Below are 17,465 nucleotides of genomic sequence, written 5' to 3' on the forward strand. Positions count from 1 at the left end.
TTCCATCTCGCTTTTCGTCGCCTGCGCTGTAGGCTTTACGGGCCATATGAGAGTGAGCAGAGACGGCACGGGCTCAATCCCCTTATATGTCCCGATACTTAGGGTTGCCAACCCCCTTTTTTACATCGAAGAGGCAAATTATTTACAAAATTTTCTGTACAACTTTCTCGAAAGGTTTAAAATATTAGTCACTAGCTAAGCTACGTGACGTGTAGGCGATGGGCCGATATCGGTATCCGTTTAAACTGGTATCGGCCCATCTATAGAGCAGGGACGATACCGATATCGCTATCTTGGTACCGATATTTGGCTAAACCGATGTAACGGTATCGGTTTAAACTGGTATCAGCCCTCTATAGGCGATAAACAATAAATAGCCTTTGGGCCCACCCGTAAGAAATATGTGCATGATGTTTTGATTTCAATAAAACAATGCTTAATTATGTGTTGATCATAAAACTACAATTTTACGGGTAAATAATAAGACAGTCTTAACATGGCTTAAAGGCTAGGGGTCCGTGAACCTAACGTTGAGGAAGTCACCATAACAGCTTCTAATGAACCTTCCCTTAGCGTTACACGCAATTTGGCAAATTAAATTCGGCATTTTGAATAAAGAATAAACAAACAAACCTATGCCTCAAATATTCTTGGCCTTGAATAAATCGTTCAAAGTTCTCGAAAGAATGGTAAGGTCAATGAAACCCCAAATCTCGGTTTTTTACTGATCAAAATGATAGACCCTGTACAGTTACAATCTAAATTCTCAAGTATATATAGTCATAAACTAATTACAAGAAGCGATATCTAGTTTACTAGGGAGAAGGTCAAAATTGCCACATTTCCAGCTTTATCCCCAATCCAAAAGTAGGTCCGGAGTTAATCCCCGCCTTTAAATTACAACCATGCAGCATGTCGCTGGTTCTTGAAAACTCACGTCAGCGCGACGCGAATGACGAAAATTCCATCCCCTCCTTTAAATTACAACCAGCATCTCGCTGGTTCTTGAAAACTCACGTCAGCGCGACGCGAATGACAAAATTTCATATTTTCCGACTGAGGAGAGGCGAAATAGCCCGGCCTCCTTTTACGTCCCCCCTTGTATTTTGAAAGGGGGACTGGGACTATGGCGCGCGAATACTTAGGCATCTTATACCTTCTACCTAGTAATATAGATATCGCTTCTTGCTAATTATGACGTAAGCCGAGCATTTGGTGTCGCTATCGTTGCTCGGTTTGTTAATTGCTGTGTTAGATAAGAATTCGTTTAAGCCCGTCGCGATCGTATATGGCATTTGTCGTAATTACACAAACGAGATTAAGTTATTAAATCAATTGGTATCAGTTTTTCCGGGACATTAATCTATTTCGTCTTTGTACTCGGCATCCGTGATCCACTTAAGGAGGGAGACCTGAAGTGTTTTAGATTACACCCCAGGAGCTCTCGTCCCACCTTTTTCATTATGCGTTCATCCATTCATATCACGACTTTTGCTACAAACTTACTATAAATTTGGAAGATCGCGATAATTTCTTGTATAGTTTGATAAAGTGTTTTTTATTTTGCGAATATGACACCTCCTTTAGCGCCTACTTCGAAGACTTTCGTGATTTATCGCGCTTTGGATTACATTATTGGATTGTTCGTGGTTAGTCCTTGCGTCATAATAGGTTTTCGTGGTCTTTGGGTCTTCGAGGATAGTGTGGTGTACACGGATAATTTGACCTCGTCCTGCATTGTCTCCTTCGTAGCTGGACACTTGTTTATTTTGGTTTGTTATTTGGTTCAAGATGGTTTGGCACCATTGGCTAAAGATCTCAGAAAGTGAATGTTTGTAAAGATGATTAGTGGTCGTAATTCATGGGGAAATGTGTCTTTCAACAGTTTTGATGAAACTTGCGTGGTACTGTTACTTTCCTAGCGTCAAAACCCAATAGACCACTTCGATATAACTAAGAACGAAAGAGACAGTGATAAAACTTTGCCTTCCATCTCGCATTTCGGCCCATTCGATCTGGGCCTTTTTGCATCATGCGATTGGATCAACACCCTCAGGGTTCGTACGGAACCTGGATATCCTGGATAACCTGGATAAGTCAGGGATATGGAAAATAGGGGAAAAAGTCAGGGATTTAAAACATTTCCCTAAAAAGTCAGGGATATGTCAGGGATTTTGTTTGACATATCAAACCATTCTTCATGCAATGCTAAATATGAGCCAGGTGTGATGAAGTTGGCTCTGGTAAACACGTTAAAATGGTCAGGGATATAGGCAACATTTGGTCAGGGATAACCTGGAAAAGTCAGGGATTTTCAATTGAAAAATTTCGTACGAACCCTGACCCTTGTATGATCAGATACTATGGGTCGTCTACCCTCTTTTTTACATCGAAAGGGTCTATTATTTTGAGTTTTTAGGCTTTAAAAAAGAATGGAAATATAAACCGAAGTATCGAAAAATATGTTAGAACTATAGTTACCTGTTAATCGGAACCTAATAGGAATGGGTGGTTACTCGTTATTTTTTTTTCGGGCTCTAAACAGGCTTCGAAATAGATCGTCTACAAGTCCAAAACCAGTTTATTAATTCGTTGGAACTCCCCGAGCCTCACTGGTCCCAAGTTCTACTTAAAAATATCAACTTAAGTACATAGTTTAAGGGAACTAGTTTAATTATTCAAGACACCAGCGGTCTCATGTCTAAAGGACCAGTTTGGAAAAAAATCGTTATTTTGAAGCTTGGTTCTAAGTCCATTCCAAGGCTGCGGAGTCTCGTCAAAACACAAAAACATAGAAGCTACACACGAAATCTTACTTCTGACGCTGTGATACTAAGGTAATACCCTCCCACTTCTCTTAGTATCATGGAGAAGTAAGTAACAGCGGACACACGGAGAAAACGATTCCTTGTGTTGCGTCTAAATCTGTCCTATCATTTTCTCACGTTATTGCGACCTTGGTCATTAATACACTCGACGATGTTCAATCCGATTCATATCGTGATGATATTTTAGGAAGCCGTTGTTTCATTTGGTAGCGCCTTTTTACAAGCTTTTATGGAGTTGCGCATTTATTAACCAATGGAGATGCATTTGGATCGCTTACGATCTGTGGTTGGATAGTAGCCTCAGTTGGACTTTAAGGGCCTTATCGGGGAGTACAATATTGTTGGTCATTTTTCGAAGTTTACCCCTGGTTGGTTCAACGTCCCCTCACCTCTTCATTAGAGACACGGAGCCAAGAGATACTTTCGAATGTAAACCCAGATTCAATACGAAAGTAAGAGGTGTTATCCGATGAATTGCCAGCATTACTTCAATCATGAATGTCAAAACTTTGCGTATAGCTTTCGGAGACTCCAATCTGGCATTTATTAGACTGCACATTTTCGGTGTTTATCATTCAATCTTCGGTCATTGTCTTTTGGAAATCCATTTGGACATTTTGGGACGAAACGTTCGGTCGTCTTTCGTACCCCACGTCATCCATGTCCTCTTTCCTCCTTGGATTGAGCTTGACATTGCTTTCCTACGCCATGCAAGAGATGGTTCATACAATCTCCCTGCGTCTCAAATCGGTTACAAAAATACTGTTTCAGGTTGGTAAACACCATAAGTTTATAAGATATGTTCCATATACTTGGTAATGCTAGAGACTTACTGAGAGCTAGTTCGAGAACGACAAGCGAAAATTTACTACACGCGGTACGTTTTGAAGTCCATCTTCCTATTTAGTCTGTACTAAGCCTTTGACAGCGCCTCACCAGACCATGACCTATGTCACTCCAGTTTGTAACCAGTGACAAACTTATGGAACATATCTTATGAACTTACAGCACAAACTATAGAGCACACCGTAACTGTAGTCTAGCAAACGTAAGAAAGACATTGACTGTTGGGGTCGTTGTCTTAAAAATGTTTCGAGTTATCTTCTGACTGATCGCCCCAAGACAAGCGTATAGTGGTAATTTGCTAAACGTGTATTTGTCGAGTCGACACCAGAACCCCTCTCCACGGTAAGTTTTCAATTTCTCAAGCTTGGATTGTTTAGAAGGCGAGAGAGCCCGAACGTTTTATACGACAACAGCCCCAACGATTAGTGTCTTACTTGGTGCAGAGCAGCAGAGCTAAATTTCGTACTTTGATGTTAAATTAACAGAATCTCTGGTTTTTCTATTGCGGATTATGTTGCATTACCACTTGGCACGGGTTATGGATTTTTATGGACGGAGCAATTGGAATAGAAGCCACGAATAATATATGTAGTTTCGTGGTAACGCTTTATATTTTGTCCGCCTTTTTCGACGTTTCACTTCTTTACACCAAGTCAATCTTAGTGGAAAATAAAAGTTTTAAACCGAAGAGTGACGTTGTCTTGTTAAAGATACGTTACTTCTCCGATATTTATCACGAAGTATGAAAATATTTTCGTAAATTTAAATCATTCTATAGACCTTTTCGGTGTAAAAAAGGCGGTGGACAACCCACGGTACTGGGACATGCAAGGGGGTTGATACATTGCCGTCCGTCTCTGCAAACTCTCATGATGCAAAAAGGCTACAGCGCAGGCGCCAAAAAGCGAGATGGAAGGCAATGTTTTACCCCCGTGTCAGTTCGTCTTAAGTAAGTAGTTACATCGAAATCGTCTATGCATCTAACTGCAGTAACTGAATGGGAAACATGTTAGTTAACCTCTGTCGTAAGATCTTTCAGAAAGAAATGATCACGCGAATATACTTTAGAATTTGCATCTACTAGCTACACTTAACGCCTAAAAAATTAAACTAAAATTTAAACTTAATGACATTAAAATAATTTAAAAGTCTAAAATGCCACATTTGGCTACATGTTTTTCTAATAGTTTCTTAAAAGACTCTAAAGATAGAGACTGTAAATTGTTTCTACCTCTTTATCATAATCTTAATAGAATTTTGGAACTACGGCCAAGTTTGAAAATAATCAAGAACCACTAATGCTAAATAACGCGCTCAAAGTAATTAATATAAACCCAGTTAGAAAATACTTTTATCATTAATTTTCAAACTTTAACTTCATTAGCATTTTGACATCAATGAAACTAAGGCGTTGGAAGTTAAACTGATGCGACAGTTTGGTGGATTGAAGTATTTTTTAAGTACACCAGAAACTACCGTGTAATTGGAATTAGAATTGTTAAGAATTATTTTGGTAAAATGAACTCTTGAAAGATTATATGACTGCTTCTCTTGAGACGGTCAAGAAGCGATATCTAGTTTACAAGGGAGAACCGAGAACGTATAAAATTCGTCACATTTCCAGCTTTATCTCTAGTCCAAACGTAGGTCCGGAGTTAATTCGCGCCTCTAAACTACAACCAGCATCTCATTGGTTCTTAAAAACCCACGTCAGCGCGACGCGAATGACGAAAACTACTTATTTTCCGACTTGGGCATCTTATACCTCCTCCCTAATAAACTAGATATCATTTCTTGAGACGGTGTCAAGTCCTGGGGAAACTGACAAACGCGCGCCAATGCTAAATTATTACTGTATACATAAGTTCTTAAGGCTTAAAATAAATATCGAGGTTTGTTAATTAAACGCAAAGAATATGAAGCGCTATGCTTTAATATATCTAGTTTACGTTTCATTTTAGTTTTAATAAGGTAAGTACGTGAGGAGTTTTATCTTTAACGTTACGTAACTCACGCTGAGCATATGGAGCGTCCGCGACTGTATTCCCAGTTTAGTCTCTTCCCGAAGTTAATGACTTCTATACTCAGAAGTATGACACAGAGAGTAATTTCGTAACCGTCTTTGTTTGGTGACCTTGTAAATTATTAGTTCTGACAGAAAAACATAGATTTCTTCTACTTGGAATCTTTAACAGACTGTCATTTTCTGGGCCTTTCTGCTTGAACTAAAGGGGCGGGGAGGTGTAGAAACCGTCATCTCTGACGTCATGTATAATGTATTTGAAATTAGCAACCACGTGACATTGACATAGCTAGCGACCTGTGCCTCTACTCTGGCGACCCGAATGTAAACAATTTCTTTTTGCGTGTTCTAAACGAGGGTCGATGGTTGTATTATATATATACGCGCCGAGGATTGAGAGGTTAACTAACACGCAGCGCCTCTAGCGGACTGAATTTAAAACTCTTGGCGGGAAGTTCGCGAATGGTAGATTGGCAGTTTAAAAATGGGGAACGCTAAAATTATAAAATACGTCGCATTTTTAGCATTAGAAGGTTTACAAAATTATTTTAGGGATTCTAATCGTCGAAAAGTCTAAAATCTAACGTAAGAGATGTTTGTAAACCAAACGAAGTTAATACCGAAGGCTCAGGGAAACTCCTGTAACTAAGCAAGTTTATGATATTACCATCTATGTAAGTGTTCAAATTAAATAAATATGTTTATATTGCAAGTTAATTAAATTAAGTGCTTCCATTTATGAGGTTAACTGTACCTATTTACATCTCGTAGGCGTTGTGTACATTTAATTTGGGTGTTGGGATTACATAAGATAATGGCTAAAAACTTACTTTTTCTCTTTAAGCGCGTTAATTCATTCTTTTCTTTTAATACAATGAATTCTAGAACTTCGAAAATGGGTAAAATTTCACTCCTTCTAGGGAATTTCAGTAATAATTTCCACAAGTAACTACATAACAACCCTATGCTTCATTTAAAGACGCGGTCATTTTCCCGCCAATTTGTTCTTCAAAATTCCGCTAGGTGGCGAACGCGGCGCCTCGCTCGGCGCGTATATGTGAATAGCCAATGAGACGCGAAGAAGGAGGAGCGGTTTAACAAAATTTTGCCTGTCACTGTTCATAATGAATTTAATTCCGTACCACTCATACAAAAAAAATAACCTATTTTCCTTTTCACCTACAACTACTGAATTTTATATACCTCAACGGAGTTTTTTTGGGGGGGGGATGGTACAGGCAGTGTGTGGTGGTCTACAGACCCTGAAGACTTATGAACGCGTCCCCTGGGTGGAAACCTATGTCCTCCAGCAGTGAGATTGGTTCAGATGTATTAAATTTAGGAACATTTCGTTAATTGTTACTTGTTAGAGTAACTTTCGCCTTCCTTTTTACGAATGCCATGGGCCATTTTGATCAACAGGTGTGGGCCTTAGTCTTATACTTCCTAGGTTGAAATTCGGTAACTTCTGAAATAAACTACGTAAGGCACTTTCATTTCATAGGCCTACTACACATTTATAATTTTCTCGCACATCAGCATCTACTGCGAAGCGTTTTAGCTCGGAGGTTAAAAAACAAACATCATTACGATGATTGGGAGATTGAGTATGTCACGGAGCGATAACGGGAAAACGTCGTATAAAGATGCTCGTGATGATAGGTGGAGTGATTTTTACGGTTATTTGGACCACGCTATTTGTCTTTTGATTGTAACACCTTGTGTTGTCTTGGCTTTCCGTGGTCTTTGGGTCTTTGAAGATGTAACTATATTTCCGGATAATCCTCGATACTCTTGTCTGGTGTCGTTTTTGTTGGGACCTATCGTAATTTTCACCCTTTGTTACGGACAAAACGCGTTCCTCGCATTATCAGAGGATACTTCTCGGTAAGTTTGTTGTGTGGGTCAGTCGGTGTTAGCTGCATTTTTAAAGGAAAATTTCACGTAACGTAACAATATACCCAAAAGAACGGCCCTTTTCTAAATATGAAAACTATTTAAAAAGAAATAAATTATCTCTTATTATAAAGTAATCAGCATTTAATTAGTCTTAAAAACGTTGACTACTGCGTCATCCGCGATTGATTTAGTGGCGTCTTACCCTTACCTCTCAGCCTGTGAGGATTCAACCAACCCCGTGGGAGTAAGAGATTCGGGCTAGCAGACACCACTAGAGCAATGGCGGATGGCGCGGTAGTCCTCGTTTTAATGACTAATTAAATGCTAATTATTTTGTAATAAGAGATAATTTATTTTGATTTTAATATTTTTTCTTTTATATTTATAAAAAGTCCGTTGTTTTAAGGTATAATGTTATGTTACGAGCACTTTTCCTAAAAATACTAACCTCCAGCAAATTAAAGGGACTTACGCAATGTTAATACACGCGTTTCAAAAGACTGTGGTAAAATAAAGTCTGGTGTTTGACCAACTGGTTTTCTTAAGACGGATTGGCGTGCAGATAACAAAGACGTTAGAAGTGGCTTCAAACTAAAGAACCAAATTTGTTGGACTGATAACGTTGAAGCCCTATCTAGAGTCTTTGGATTCACATAACCATCAATATTCCGCTTTAACCCAATTTCAAGCAGCCTCCCCCCAAATTTGGAAAAGGGTGTATTATCAAGGAACATGGAGATCTCCTTCTTCCTTGGTATTATCATAAGAAAGGATAGTAGTGTTTATTAAGTATGCCGATGTACATGGCGAGAGTCGTTAGTCCGTAGGTAGCACTGTATGTGCCAGTAGGCGAGTAGGAAGTTAAACTCTTGTGTTTTGAGCTCCTTATAATGCAATGGTAATTATTCATTTTCCATTATGTCAGTATGAAGGGCAACACATATTTTTCATTCTCAATTTAAAGGGATAGTAGCAAATAAATCTATCATTAAATATCGCTTTGGAACTTTTTTTTTCAAATCTTTGTATGATTGACTGATTCTTTGACGCCCAGTCCAAACTTTGCCTGGAAGGTTGAAATTTTGCAGTAACGTCACTTTTAAGTAGTAGGCATGCACTTTTAAAGATTTTTTTCAATCTGCCGCCATCTTGGGAAATGGCGTCCAGAAATGTTAAGAAACTATTTTAGGAACAACAATCTATAGACGGGCTATATGACTTTCGATTAGCCGCCATGTTTTAAAAGGGCGACCAGAAATCTGAAAACTCATCTTTATGAAATAATGTTCGCGCGTTTCAACCGTTTTCACAAAATTTTGGTGTATACTGTATAGTGACTTATAGCCTACAAAGGGGCTTTTAAAATGGCGGGTTAGAATTAAAATGTCACGACGAGCAACGCCGGATAGAATATAAGAAGAAAGCCTTTGTTGTATACATATCCTATGTTTTGAGAAACATTTGTTATACAAATTGGAGTTTAAATAGTTTTTGGTGACACCCTAAAGAAAACGACACAGTTATGGCGTCAACCTGTTGCTTCAGTTGATGCGTTGCATTTGGCACGCCCTATATGGAGTCTTAGACGATTAATAAAAGCTATAGTTTCTTTTATTTAACGCTACTAGCCCTTTAATGTAAAAGTTGTCTAATATGTTGATCGTTTGAAAAACTTGGTAATGACCATGACTCCATTTACAATTGTTTTTATCGCGAAATTTCCCATTGCCTTTAAATGAATAAATATCAGGCGCTGTTAGAATTCCAATTAGAATGTAGTAGTAGTACACTTAAAATGGACTGAGACATAAGAAACTATAGGCCTATGTTGTAATCTTCACTAAATTTGTAAATCAAAGTCTTCGGACTAGAAGAATTGATTCCATTTACAACAGGAGGCCAGGCTACTTGGTACTGCACTTTGTCCGCCGAGTAGCTTGCCCTTCTTTTGTAAATGGTCTCAATCCTCCTACGTATTAACTGTACCACACTCTGTCCTTCATTTTACGCTGAAACGTTACTGACAAGATTTTATGTGGCGTGAATTATGAAACGTCACGTATTTTTTGTAAATTTTCCTTTCTTGCAGAACTCCATTGTTCTTTTTGATATCTCCTCTGTACAAATTTATCTATGCTGGTGCTTGTATTAACCATTGGAGGTTCATTTGGCTCGCTTACGGCATCCTCGTGGATAACGAAAACGACTTGTATTGGGCCTTGAGGGTTGCGTCCATTAGTACTCTGTCCTTGGCTGGTTTACGTACTCTAGCCATTGTTTGTTACGCATCGCCATTTTTACTTTCGATTGACTCCAGCCCTGTCGATGTTTTCCGGTGTCATACGCGCTTCGATACTAAAGTAGGGTTACAAGAGTAAATCAAATCCAGAGTACAATACCGAAAATTCGGTCGACCCCTTATCAGCCACAGTTTTTCCAGAGCTCAGAAAAATAGTTTTGAACGAGGGGATAATCACTCTCAGATTACTAGCAATCATTTTAACATTGTCAAGGTCAGGAGTTTTAAAGATTACGCGTAATCTAAATCCATATAGTAGAGTCAAAGGTACAACCATAAGTCTATTATTTAAGGGACCTTACATAATAGACTTATAGTACAACGTGTATACCGATTACGCTGCGTGGTTGGCCCCTCGGTTCTGAAACAGACGGATAGAGATATTTTGCACCTTTGCAAGTTAGGAGACGTTGCTACAAGATAAATTCCTGAGCAGTTACCAACTCTACGACCTCATTCGCGACCACTCTCTGTTTATTCCATGCAGGAAAAAAGAGTTATATACTCCTTGGGTTGATTTACTCCTGATTTAACATTGTCTTATATATGATGTTTGTTCTTTATGCACGTCATAATTCCTTGCCAAATTTGGGCAAATTACATTTTTGATATCATTAAGGTTTGGGGAAGGTTCATTAGAAGTAGTTGGACTCGTAACATTTTAGATTTATCGAATTTAAAAGTTGTTAAAAACGTTAATTTAGTTTCTTAATTTTTGAGCGGATATTTCATACGGATGGTCGTAAAGGTAGTGTCTAGCCTACATAGACACTAAACTCTTCCCTTAAAACACCTGGGCAACTTAGTCATTTTCAAATTTGAAGTACATATACTGCTATAGATTAAAAATAAATCACATACCACTTTCGTCTCGATCATTCCATGGAAAAACAAATTGTTGACGCTCTAAAACCACATGTTTTTAATTTATTTGTTTTCGGCAAACTTTCTAAACTAAACAAGGTCATCAACTTATTTCAGTTTTCCGAACGGTACACTTCGTTCATTCTAGACTGCGCTTTATCCATATTCATCATTCAATCATTGGTAGTTCTTTTCTGGAAATCATGTTGGACTCTTGTGGACATAGCCTTGGTTTGTTATCCTTTCCCGTACTTTCAGTTGGTCACTCTTATTTCCGGTTCCTTAACCGCAATCAGCTTTTATAACCTGCAACATTTGGTTTACGCCATAGACCAGCGATTGAAAGGCGTACCTAAAGTACTTGTAAGGGTTAGTAGGTCACCTTCTAGGTCACTGTGTCAAAACTATAGTAATAGTGAAGTTTTTTTTTCAAATAATTTTAGAATATATGGTTTACATTGTGCGGTTTTTGTTGCGTGATCACGTGGCACGGTCTCTGGTCTATCTTTGACGTGGCTTTGGGGTTCGACCCCGTTGTCAGTCTGTGCAGTTACGTAGTGGCCTTGTATATTTTGTCAGCCTTTTTTGACGTGTCACTAATTTACTGTAAATCCATTCTCGTTGAGAATAGCCCTCGCGATGAGAAAGACATAGTTCTATCCCAGATTCATTATTTGACTGACTTTTACGTAAGTTGTTTTCAGTCTTTGACTCTTTGTTCCGCTTGAAAAGCTTTAAAATGATGAGTTTTAAAATTTGGAATTTTTGTGGATATATAGAAACCACAACGTAACGAAATTGAATCTTTGGAAGAGAAAATTGAAAATAAATTGCCACTTGAATTGGATTTTTATCATCCAGTGGACAAATTGGAATTCGAACTAAAATCTTTGATAATTTTGCCTGAAGCTAATGTTTAGCTTTAGCAAAGTGAAATACTGCACTTCCAAATTAACCATTAACTTTAACCCATCAGCAAAAGGTTGTAATAACCCTAAACCCTACTTTATTTGGACCTTTTCGAATTTGAATATATCCCAAAATTTTTCGTTCCAATAAAGTATAAAAAGCTACTCTAATTAATATACAAACTAATAAAAACACATAACTCAACAACACTATTATTAAAGAGAAAAATCTTCTATTAATGAAGCTTAAATTCATCGCACTTAATCTGCCACATTAATAAGTTATTCTTATCTTATTATACTAAGTCTAATAAATAAATTTATTTCATTTACTTCGTGACACTTACTACAATTGCACTATCATTAGAGTTGTCAAAGCTTTAAGAAATCTAATTAGTATTGATAATATACATAATTTTTTTATTGAAGTTACAGTTTTTTTCCTACGTCTTCTTTATTAATAACAGAATGTAAAATAAACTTTTTCCATCTTGGTTTTTCGCCTTGCGGTTGGCCATGTGCTTTCCACGTAGATGAAATACTCCTTTTCACGAGGGTGGATGTTAATATTGCGTTCCAATTTTCTAGGCAACCAGCTCTGCGCGTGAATTACCATGAAAATTAAAAATCACGTTTCTAATTTTGAATTTGAAACAATTAAGCCTTATTGATAATTGTTTCCATTTTATGAAATTCAAAACAAGTCATTGAATTAGCTAACATGGATAGGCAATCTTGGCGATCTTCCCGTCGCAATTACCATAGAAATTGGCTTTTCTATCGAATAACTGACCACATTTTGTGCTTTTTTATCGTAAATCCATGCGTTGTGATGGCTTTTCGCGGACTTTGGATGTTGCAAGATGCCTTCTTCTTCGAGAATTACACTTGGCAATCCATGATGGCCTCGAATACCTTGGGTTACGGTGTCATCTTTTTACTTACTTTCGTGCAGGAGTTTTTAGCCCCCATTGCGGCCGATACAGCCCGGTACTTACCCGACCTAGTCTCGTATAAAAATTCTAATTTCTTCAAGGTTTGGTTAATTTTCAGGAAACCGGTGTTTTTCTTGGCCAATCCAATGTACAAGTTCATTTGGACTGTGGCTTTTATTAGTCAATGGAGAGGCGTTTGGTTGTTGTACGGTCTTGTGTTGGACGAATTCTTAATGTGGGGTTTGGTCATGTTCTTTGCGAGTACTTTGATCTTGACTTTGAGCGGAACCTTCCAAACGGCTTACTGCTCAACGCCCATGTTCATGACGCGAGAAACAGGCATTGAGAACGCTTTTCAGTGCATAACGCGATATGAAACGAAAGTAAGTCGATAATCTGACTTAGGGATAGAAAATGGTAACCTGACACCCCTTTAAACCTAACCTAACTAAGCTAATTTAAATCCTAATGACACCTAATTTAAACGTAACCTAACCCTGACCAAACGGGTCACTCACTGGGAATCCCGATAAATGGACCTTGTACTAATTCAAGGTCAGTTTTCACAGGCGCGCTGGAAATTTCTGGGAGACTGTTTATACTCCATTTTCATCATTCAAACTGTGGTTGTATTATTCTGGAGAGCAGTTTGGTCTCTTCTAGACCTTTGCTGTTACGAACGTCTGACGTACACTTTCTCAATCGGAACCATTTTGACCTTGATTGCCTACCTTTTCCAAGACATTTTAAACCAATTCAATAAAAGCCTCAAACCTCTACCGAAGAAAATGTTTCAGGTTGAAGACCGTGTTTAAGCACACAAAGACAGGGGGCTTGCTTAACCACTTTTTTGCTTGTGACTGCAGAATTTTTGCGCGGTTTACACGACTGTTTGTTGCGTTTTGTCATGGCACGATCTATGGAATATGATGGATTTGATTTTAAGCGACGATCCCGTTGCTTGTCTTTGCACTTTTTTCGCTGCGGTCTACATTTTGGCGGCCTTTTTCGATTTGGAATTCTTGTATTGCAAATCGGTCCTGACTTTTGCTTCTATATTTCCTGATCCCGAGGAATTCCGCGTTATTGACATAAACGTATTGGCTCATATATACATGGTAACATTATTTGAAACAAAAATTAAGCAAAGATAACGCGTGATGTACTATGTACACAAGATTTGTCTTGATCATCATTACGTGCTTGTTTCCTGGCTACCTCAAGCCTCTTGTCAAGATCCCCCGTAAATTTTGCGTAGCTCAAAGCGTCATAATGACGTCATATTGTTATTTTTTTCTAAGTTAGTATTAGCTTGAAGGAGAGAGTAATGGAGTGGAAACCCCCATACCTTAAGCGTTGCCTTTGTACCCCCACCTACGGCACCATAGTCCTCCCATCATCCCCAGCGGTTAGGTAGGGTCGTGCCGGACGAAATTGTAAAGGACGCTCCCTCTATCTCAAAAATAGAAGCTAGTTCTCATTCAAATAAAATGGCGCTACGCGGCAGCACTTAGCAATCGCCTACGGAAGGGTAGGGGCGTGCGCGAGGTACACTGGGAGAGATATGGTGCCGCAGGTCGCCCATCATCATTTCCAATCCATCTGACTCCCTTATCCCTGGTATTAGGATATCCCTGTTTTGGTCTTAATCCTCCATGATTTCAGACATGTACATCATGAGGAGGTTTTCTTGAAATTCCTCCCCTTTATAACTTAAAGGTACTCTAAAGAAGGCAGCGGCGGGTGGGTAAATATTATTTGAAATACGTCAGAGATACGTGACGCAGAAGAGGCGTGGTTCAAAGAAACTTATAGCGAATTCCACTGACTGCTCTCGGAGCGCTCCCATGGAGCAATAAATATAGGAGACCCTGATTTAGCCAAAACAGTCTTTAACGAAGCCGAGAACTACTTCTCCCATTTATATGGCTCCATGGGAGCGCTCCGCGAGCAGTCAGTGGAAATCGCTATTAGTTCGTTTTATTTCAAAAACTATAATAGTTCAGGGAAAAGACGCTGCAATCTAGTGAGAACAAGGATTAGGTGTCCAGTCCCATACGGAGCCTTTGAATCTTGAAGTCACGTGATATCTTTGACGAATTTAGAGCAGTTTTCACCCACCCGCTGATGCCTTCTTTACAGACCTTTTAACGTAATCATATAATGCATAGAAAATCATAAGACACCTGTCCTTTCTTGAACTGGAAAATGTTCAAGGTGACTAATCCTGGGTACATGGTCTTTATACTCCTTGCTTATTGTTAAATAATGAAATCTATCAAACCAGGAAAACAGCGACCTTCCTAGCTACTTTGATGACAACAGCCACGTTCATATTAACTAAATATAATGTTCTTTTAATTAACTTTCAATTTAGTACAATTATATATTGCAAAATTAAAATTTTCAAGTCAGTTTATTTATTATGGACTAAAAGGTGTTTATGGAATATGAATAAGGGAATAAAATAAATATGTTATGTTTTATAACAAACTTTATTAATAAGATATATGGCGTGCATTACAAAAATAAAGATCATAATTCGGTTTTCCTTTCAATCTTCACTAATTCAACTTCAAAAGTAAGAGTGGCTTCAGGTGGAATTGTAGGTGGGGCTCCCGCGCTTCCGTAACCTAATTCAGGTGGAATTACCAGCTTTCTCTTCTCACTCTCGCACATTCTGTTAACATTAAACAAGTTATTAATATAGTTTAATCGTCGTTAAATTAAATCCAAATTTACCCTAATAATCCTTGATCCCAGCCTTTAATAACTTGTCCCGATCCCAAAGTGAATGTCAAAGGGTCTCCTCTATTATAACTGCTATCAAACTCAGTACCATCCTCTAAGGTTCCGCGATAATGCATATGTAATACGTCGCCTTTACGAGATTTACGATCACATTTTTCTGGTCTTTTCTTTATCCCTATTTGGAGTTTCTTAGAACTTCCTGATGAGGATTTAGAATTTTTATCTTCATCAGCTTGTGCAACAATTTGGAACAGGCACATAAACAGCACAACGACAAAAACAATTTTGCAAAGAAGTACTAATTTGCTGTTCATTTTGGTTATAATAACGTTAATTCACCTAAAAATTGGCAAAAAAAATCAATAAAATTAGGTTAAAAAAACACCCCATCAAGATCTTTGCCTTGACAACACTGTAAGCCTTGGCTATTTCCACTAACGTGGCGTTTTAGACTGTTATTTCTGGCCTAAAAATTATCGTTTAGGGTTAATAAATTAGAAACTCACCTAAAACTTGATGTTTGGCTTTAAAATACAGCGAAAGGTTGCCTAAATTTTGACCTATAATTACAAAATTAGACGTAAAATGCTAAAAAGACCGCATTATCGACTGAGACAAGAATAAATACACTTGCTTTCTCCTCATTGGCTCATAGAAGTCACGAGGGTGTAGATGGGAGCTTCAGCCGGTTCGCGCTAGGTGGACTATAAAGTGTAAATTAAAGCGTAAATTTTGAACCTAAGCCAACACCAGTTTTTGGTGAGAATAATTATTATTTATTGGATAAAACGTTAGTTTTTATTATTTCCGTAATCAATACTTACATCACGCGAGATTTAAAAGCGAGAAATATAATTTAAACGGTACAGTCATAACGAATATTAATTTCAAAAGGCACACACAAAATACGTGGCGGTCTTTTATAGACATCCCAAGCTTCCCGCCAATTTGGATATTTCGTAAAATTTTAAATAGTTTAATATATGATTTTTTTTCGGCGCGTAAAATTGTTTTAATCAAAAAACCTGATAACTTTAATAACAATTAAGCACCGTTAAAATAGACAACCATTTCCATAACGCGCCGAAAGCTCCTAAGTATAATTTTAGTTTTGTGATGGCCATATAATTAATATCTTAAATATTTAGAATTCGAGAAAAATGTTTATTTTACACTAAATCTTTGATTTTATTCTTAGTTTACGATTCAAAAATATCATTATAATACAGTATATTCCTTTTTTAATACACGAATTTACACGGATATAAATAGACCATGTATAGCCTGCCACACTTTGAAAATAGGCCTAGACTTAGCGAGTTTACCTCTAATTTCATCATTTAGTTTTTAATATTAATTTAATCGCTTAATTTTTCAATTTCAATCGTGTTACAATAATGCATAGACAAGTTAGTATATAAGAAAATTCTAAAACGTGTCATATTTTTGGTTTTCTTCATTAATAGGCCTAATTTATACAAATTTCATAAAAACGTGCCAGTAAATTGTGCAAATAGTTTTATTTTCTTAATATTCCGATATATTTTTTTTATTTTAATTTGGCCTTGTTAATTTCAAAGTAATTTTAAAGTTAATAAAAATACCAATTCAAGAAGTCGATCCTCACAAAGTTGTTACACCTATTTTTTGGGGGGGGGGGAACGGTTCATTTACGTCAACTAGTGCCTGTTAGCAATCAAACATAAAAATCCAAATTAGGTCATTGTATAATAGCAGGGATAGATTTAATTTTAGAAGTCGGAATGGAGAACGGCTAGTATTTACTTCAGCCCGACTAATAGCGCAGTATGGAGCCCCTCCCTCCAACACGTAACGAGAAGTTTAAATTATCTTATTGGCTCACTTAAACTACGTTTTGATGACGTTGCTGATGGGGACGGCGAAAAATACGTAAATCTTTTTTACCTCTGTCTCTACGACCCGCCTCTTCTTTATAACCTTCCGTCCCGTAGAAGGGGGTCCGCGACTTTGACGTGCGCCCAGATTACTCTGTTCTCCATTCCTACTTCTAAAATTAAATCTATCCAGGGCTGATAATAGCAATTTGATCTAATACGTTTAATAGAAATTTAACCTAGCATCGTTGACGTT

The 17,465-nt window shown here is 37.7% G+C and overlaps 4 protein-coding genes across 4 annotated transcripts in view; 3 read left to right on the forward strand and 1 right to left on the reverse strand.

Annotated features, from left to right (window-relative positions):
- LOC149717216 (uncharacterized) overlaps positions 1-11,990 on the forward strand; it is a 63,523-nt gene extending 51,533 nt beyond the window's left edge. Inside the window, exons 2-4 of the mRNA XM_089836883.1 lie at positions 10,877-11,128; positions 11,203-11,448; positions 11,539-11,990. Coding sequence (XP_089693009.1) covers positions 10,877-11,128; positions 11,203-11,448; positions 11,539-11,679 — 639 coding nt within the window. The 3' untranslated portion in view covers positions 11,680-11,990. The remainder of the gene's footprint in view (positions 1-10,876; positions 11,129-11,202; positions 11,449-11,538) is intronic.
- LOC149717222 (uncharacterized) lies at positions 1,826-5,576 on the forward strand. Its single transcript, XM_089836685.1, has 4 exons — positions 1,826-3,280; positions 3,348-3,599; positions 4,160-4,414; positions 4,928-5,576. The coding sequence occupies exons 2-4, from the start codon at positions 3,489-3,491 to the stop codon at positions 5,033-5,035; spliced, it is 474 nt and encodes a 157-aa protein (XP_089692811.1). The 5' UTR covers positions 1,826-3,280; positions 3,348-3,488; the 3' UTR covers positions 5,036-5,576.
- A 36-nt stretch (positions 11,991-12,026) lies between the features above and the next one.
- On the forward strand, positions 12,027-13,131 carry LOC149717223 (uncharacterized). The gene is made up of 2 exons (XM_089836894.1): positions 12,027-12,657; positions 12,721-13,131. Exons 1-2 carry the CDS (start codon positions 12,389-12,391, stop codon positions 12,995-12,997), a joined length of 546 nt encoding a protein of 181 aa, XP_089693020.1. The 5' UTR covers positions 12,027-12,388; the 3' UTR covers positions 12,998-13,131.
- Positions 13,132-15,078: 1,947 nt separating this feature from the next.
- Positions 15,079-16,015, reverse strand: LOC149717224 (peptidyl-prolyl cis-trans isomerase FKBP2-like). The gene is made up of 3 exons (XM_089836696.1): positions 15,860-16,015; positions 15,345-15,692; positions 15,079-15,282 (listed from the first exon to the last, which is right to left on the reverse strand). Exons 2-3 carry the CDS (start codon positions 15,665-15,667, stop codon positions 15,138-15,140), a joined length of 468 nt encoding a protein of 155 aa, XP_089692822.1. The 5' UTR covers positions 15,668-15,692; positions 15,860-16,015; the 3' UTR covers positions 15,079-15,137.
- Positions 16,016-17,465: the final 1,450 nt, after the last annotated feature.

This window comes from Phalangium opilio, unplaced genomic scaffold (assembly GCF_054372755.1).
Source record: "Phalangium opilio isolate 3A_F unplaced genomic scaffold, DU_Popi_V2 ptg000003l_1, whole genome shotgun sequence".
NCBI classification, from domain to species: Eukaryota; Metazoa; Arthropoda; class Arachnida; order Opiliones; family Phalangiidae; genus Phalangium; species Phalangium opilio.

Coding starts and splice junctions, on each gene's coding strand:
- LOC149717223 (XM_089836894.1), top strand. CDS start 12,389: ATGGATAGGCAATCTTGGCGATCTTCCCGTCGCAATTACCATAGAAAT. Junction 12,658..12,720: donor ATTGCGGCCGATACAGCCCG/GTACTTACCCGA, acceptor GTTAATTTTCAG/GAAACCGGTGTTTTTCTTGG.
- LOC149717224 (XM_089836696.1), bottom strand. CDS start 15,667: ATGAACAGCAAATTAGTACTTCTTTGCAAAATTGTTTTTGTCGTTGTG. Junction 15,283..15,344: donor TGGGATCAAGGATTATTAGG/GTAAATTTGGAT, acceptor TAATGTTAACAG/AATGTGCGAGAGTGAGAAGA.
- LOC149717222 (XM_089836685.1), top strand. CDS start 3,489: ATGTCCTCTTTCCTCCTTGGATTGAGCTTGACATTGCTTTCCTACGCC. Junction 3,600..4,159: donor TTACAAAAATACTGTTTCAG/GTTGGTAAACAC, acceptor TTAAATTAACAG/AATCTCTGGTTTTTCTATTG. Junction 4,415..4,927: donor TCTCCGATATTTATCACGAA/GTATGAAAATAT, acceptor TAATCTTAATAG/AATTTTGGAACTACGGCCAA.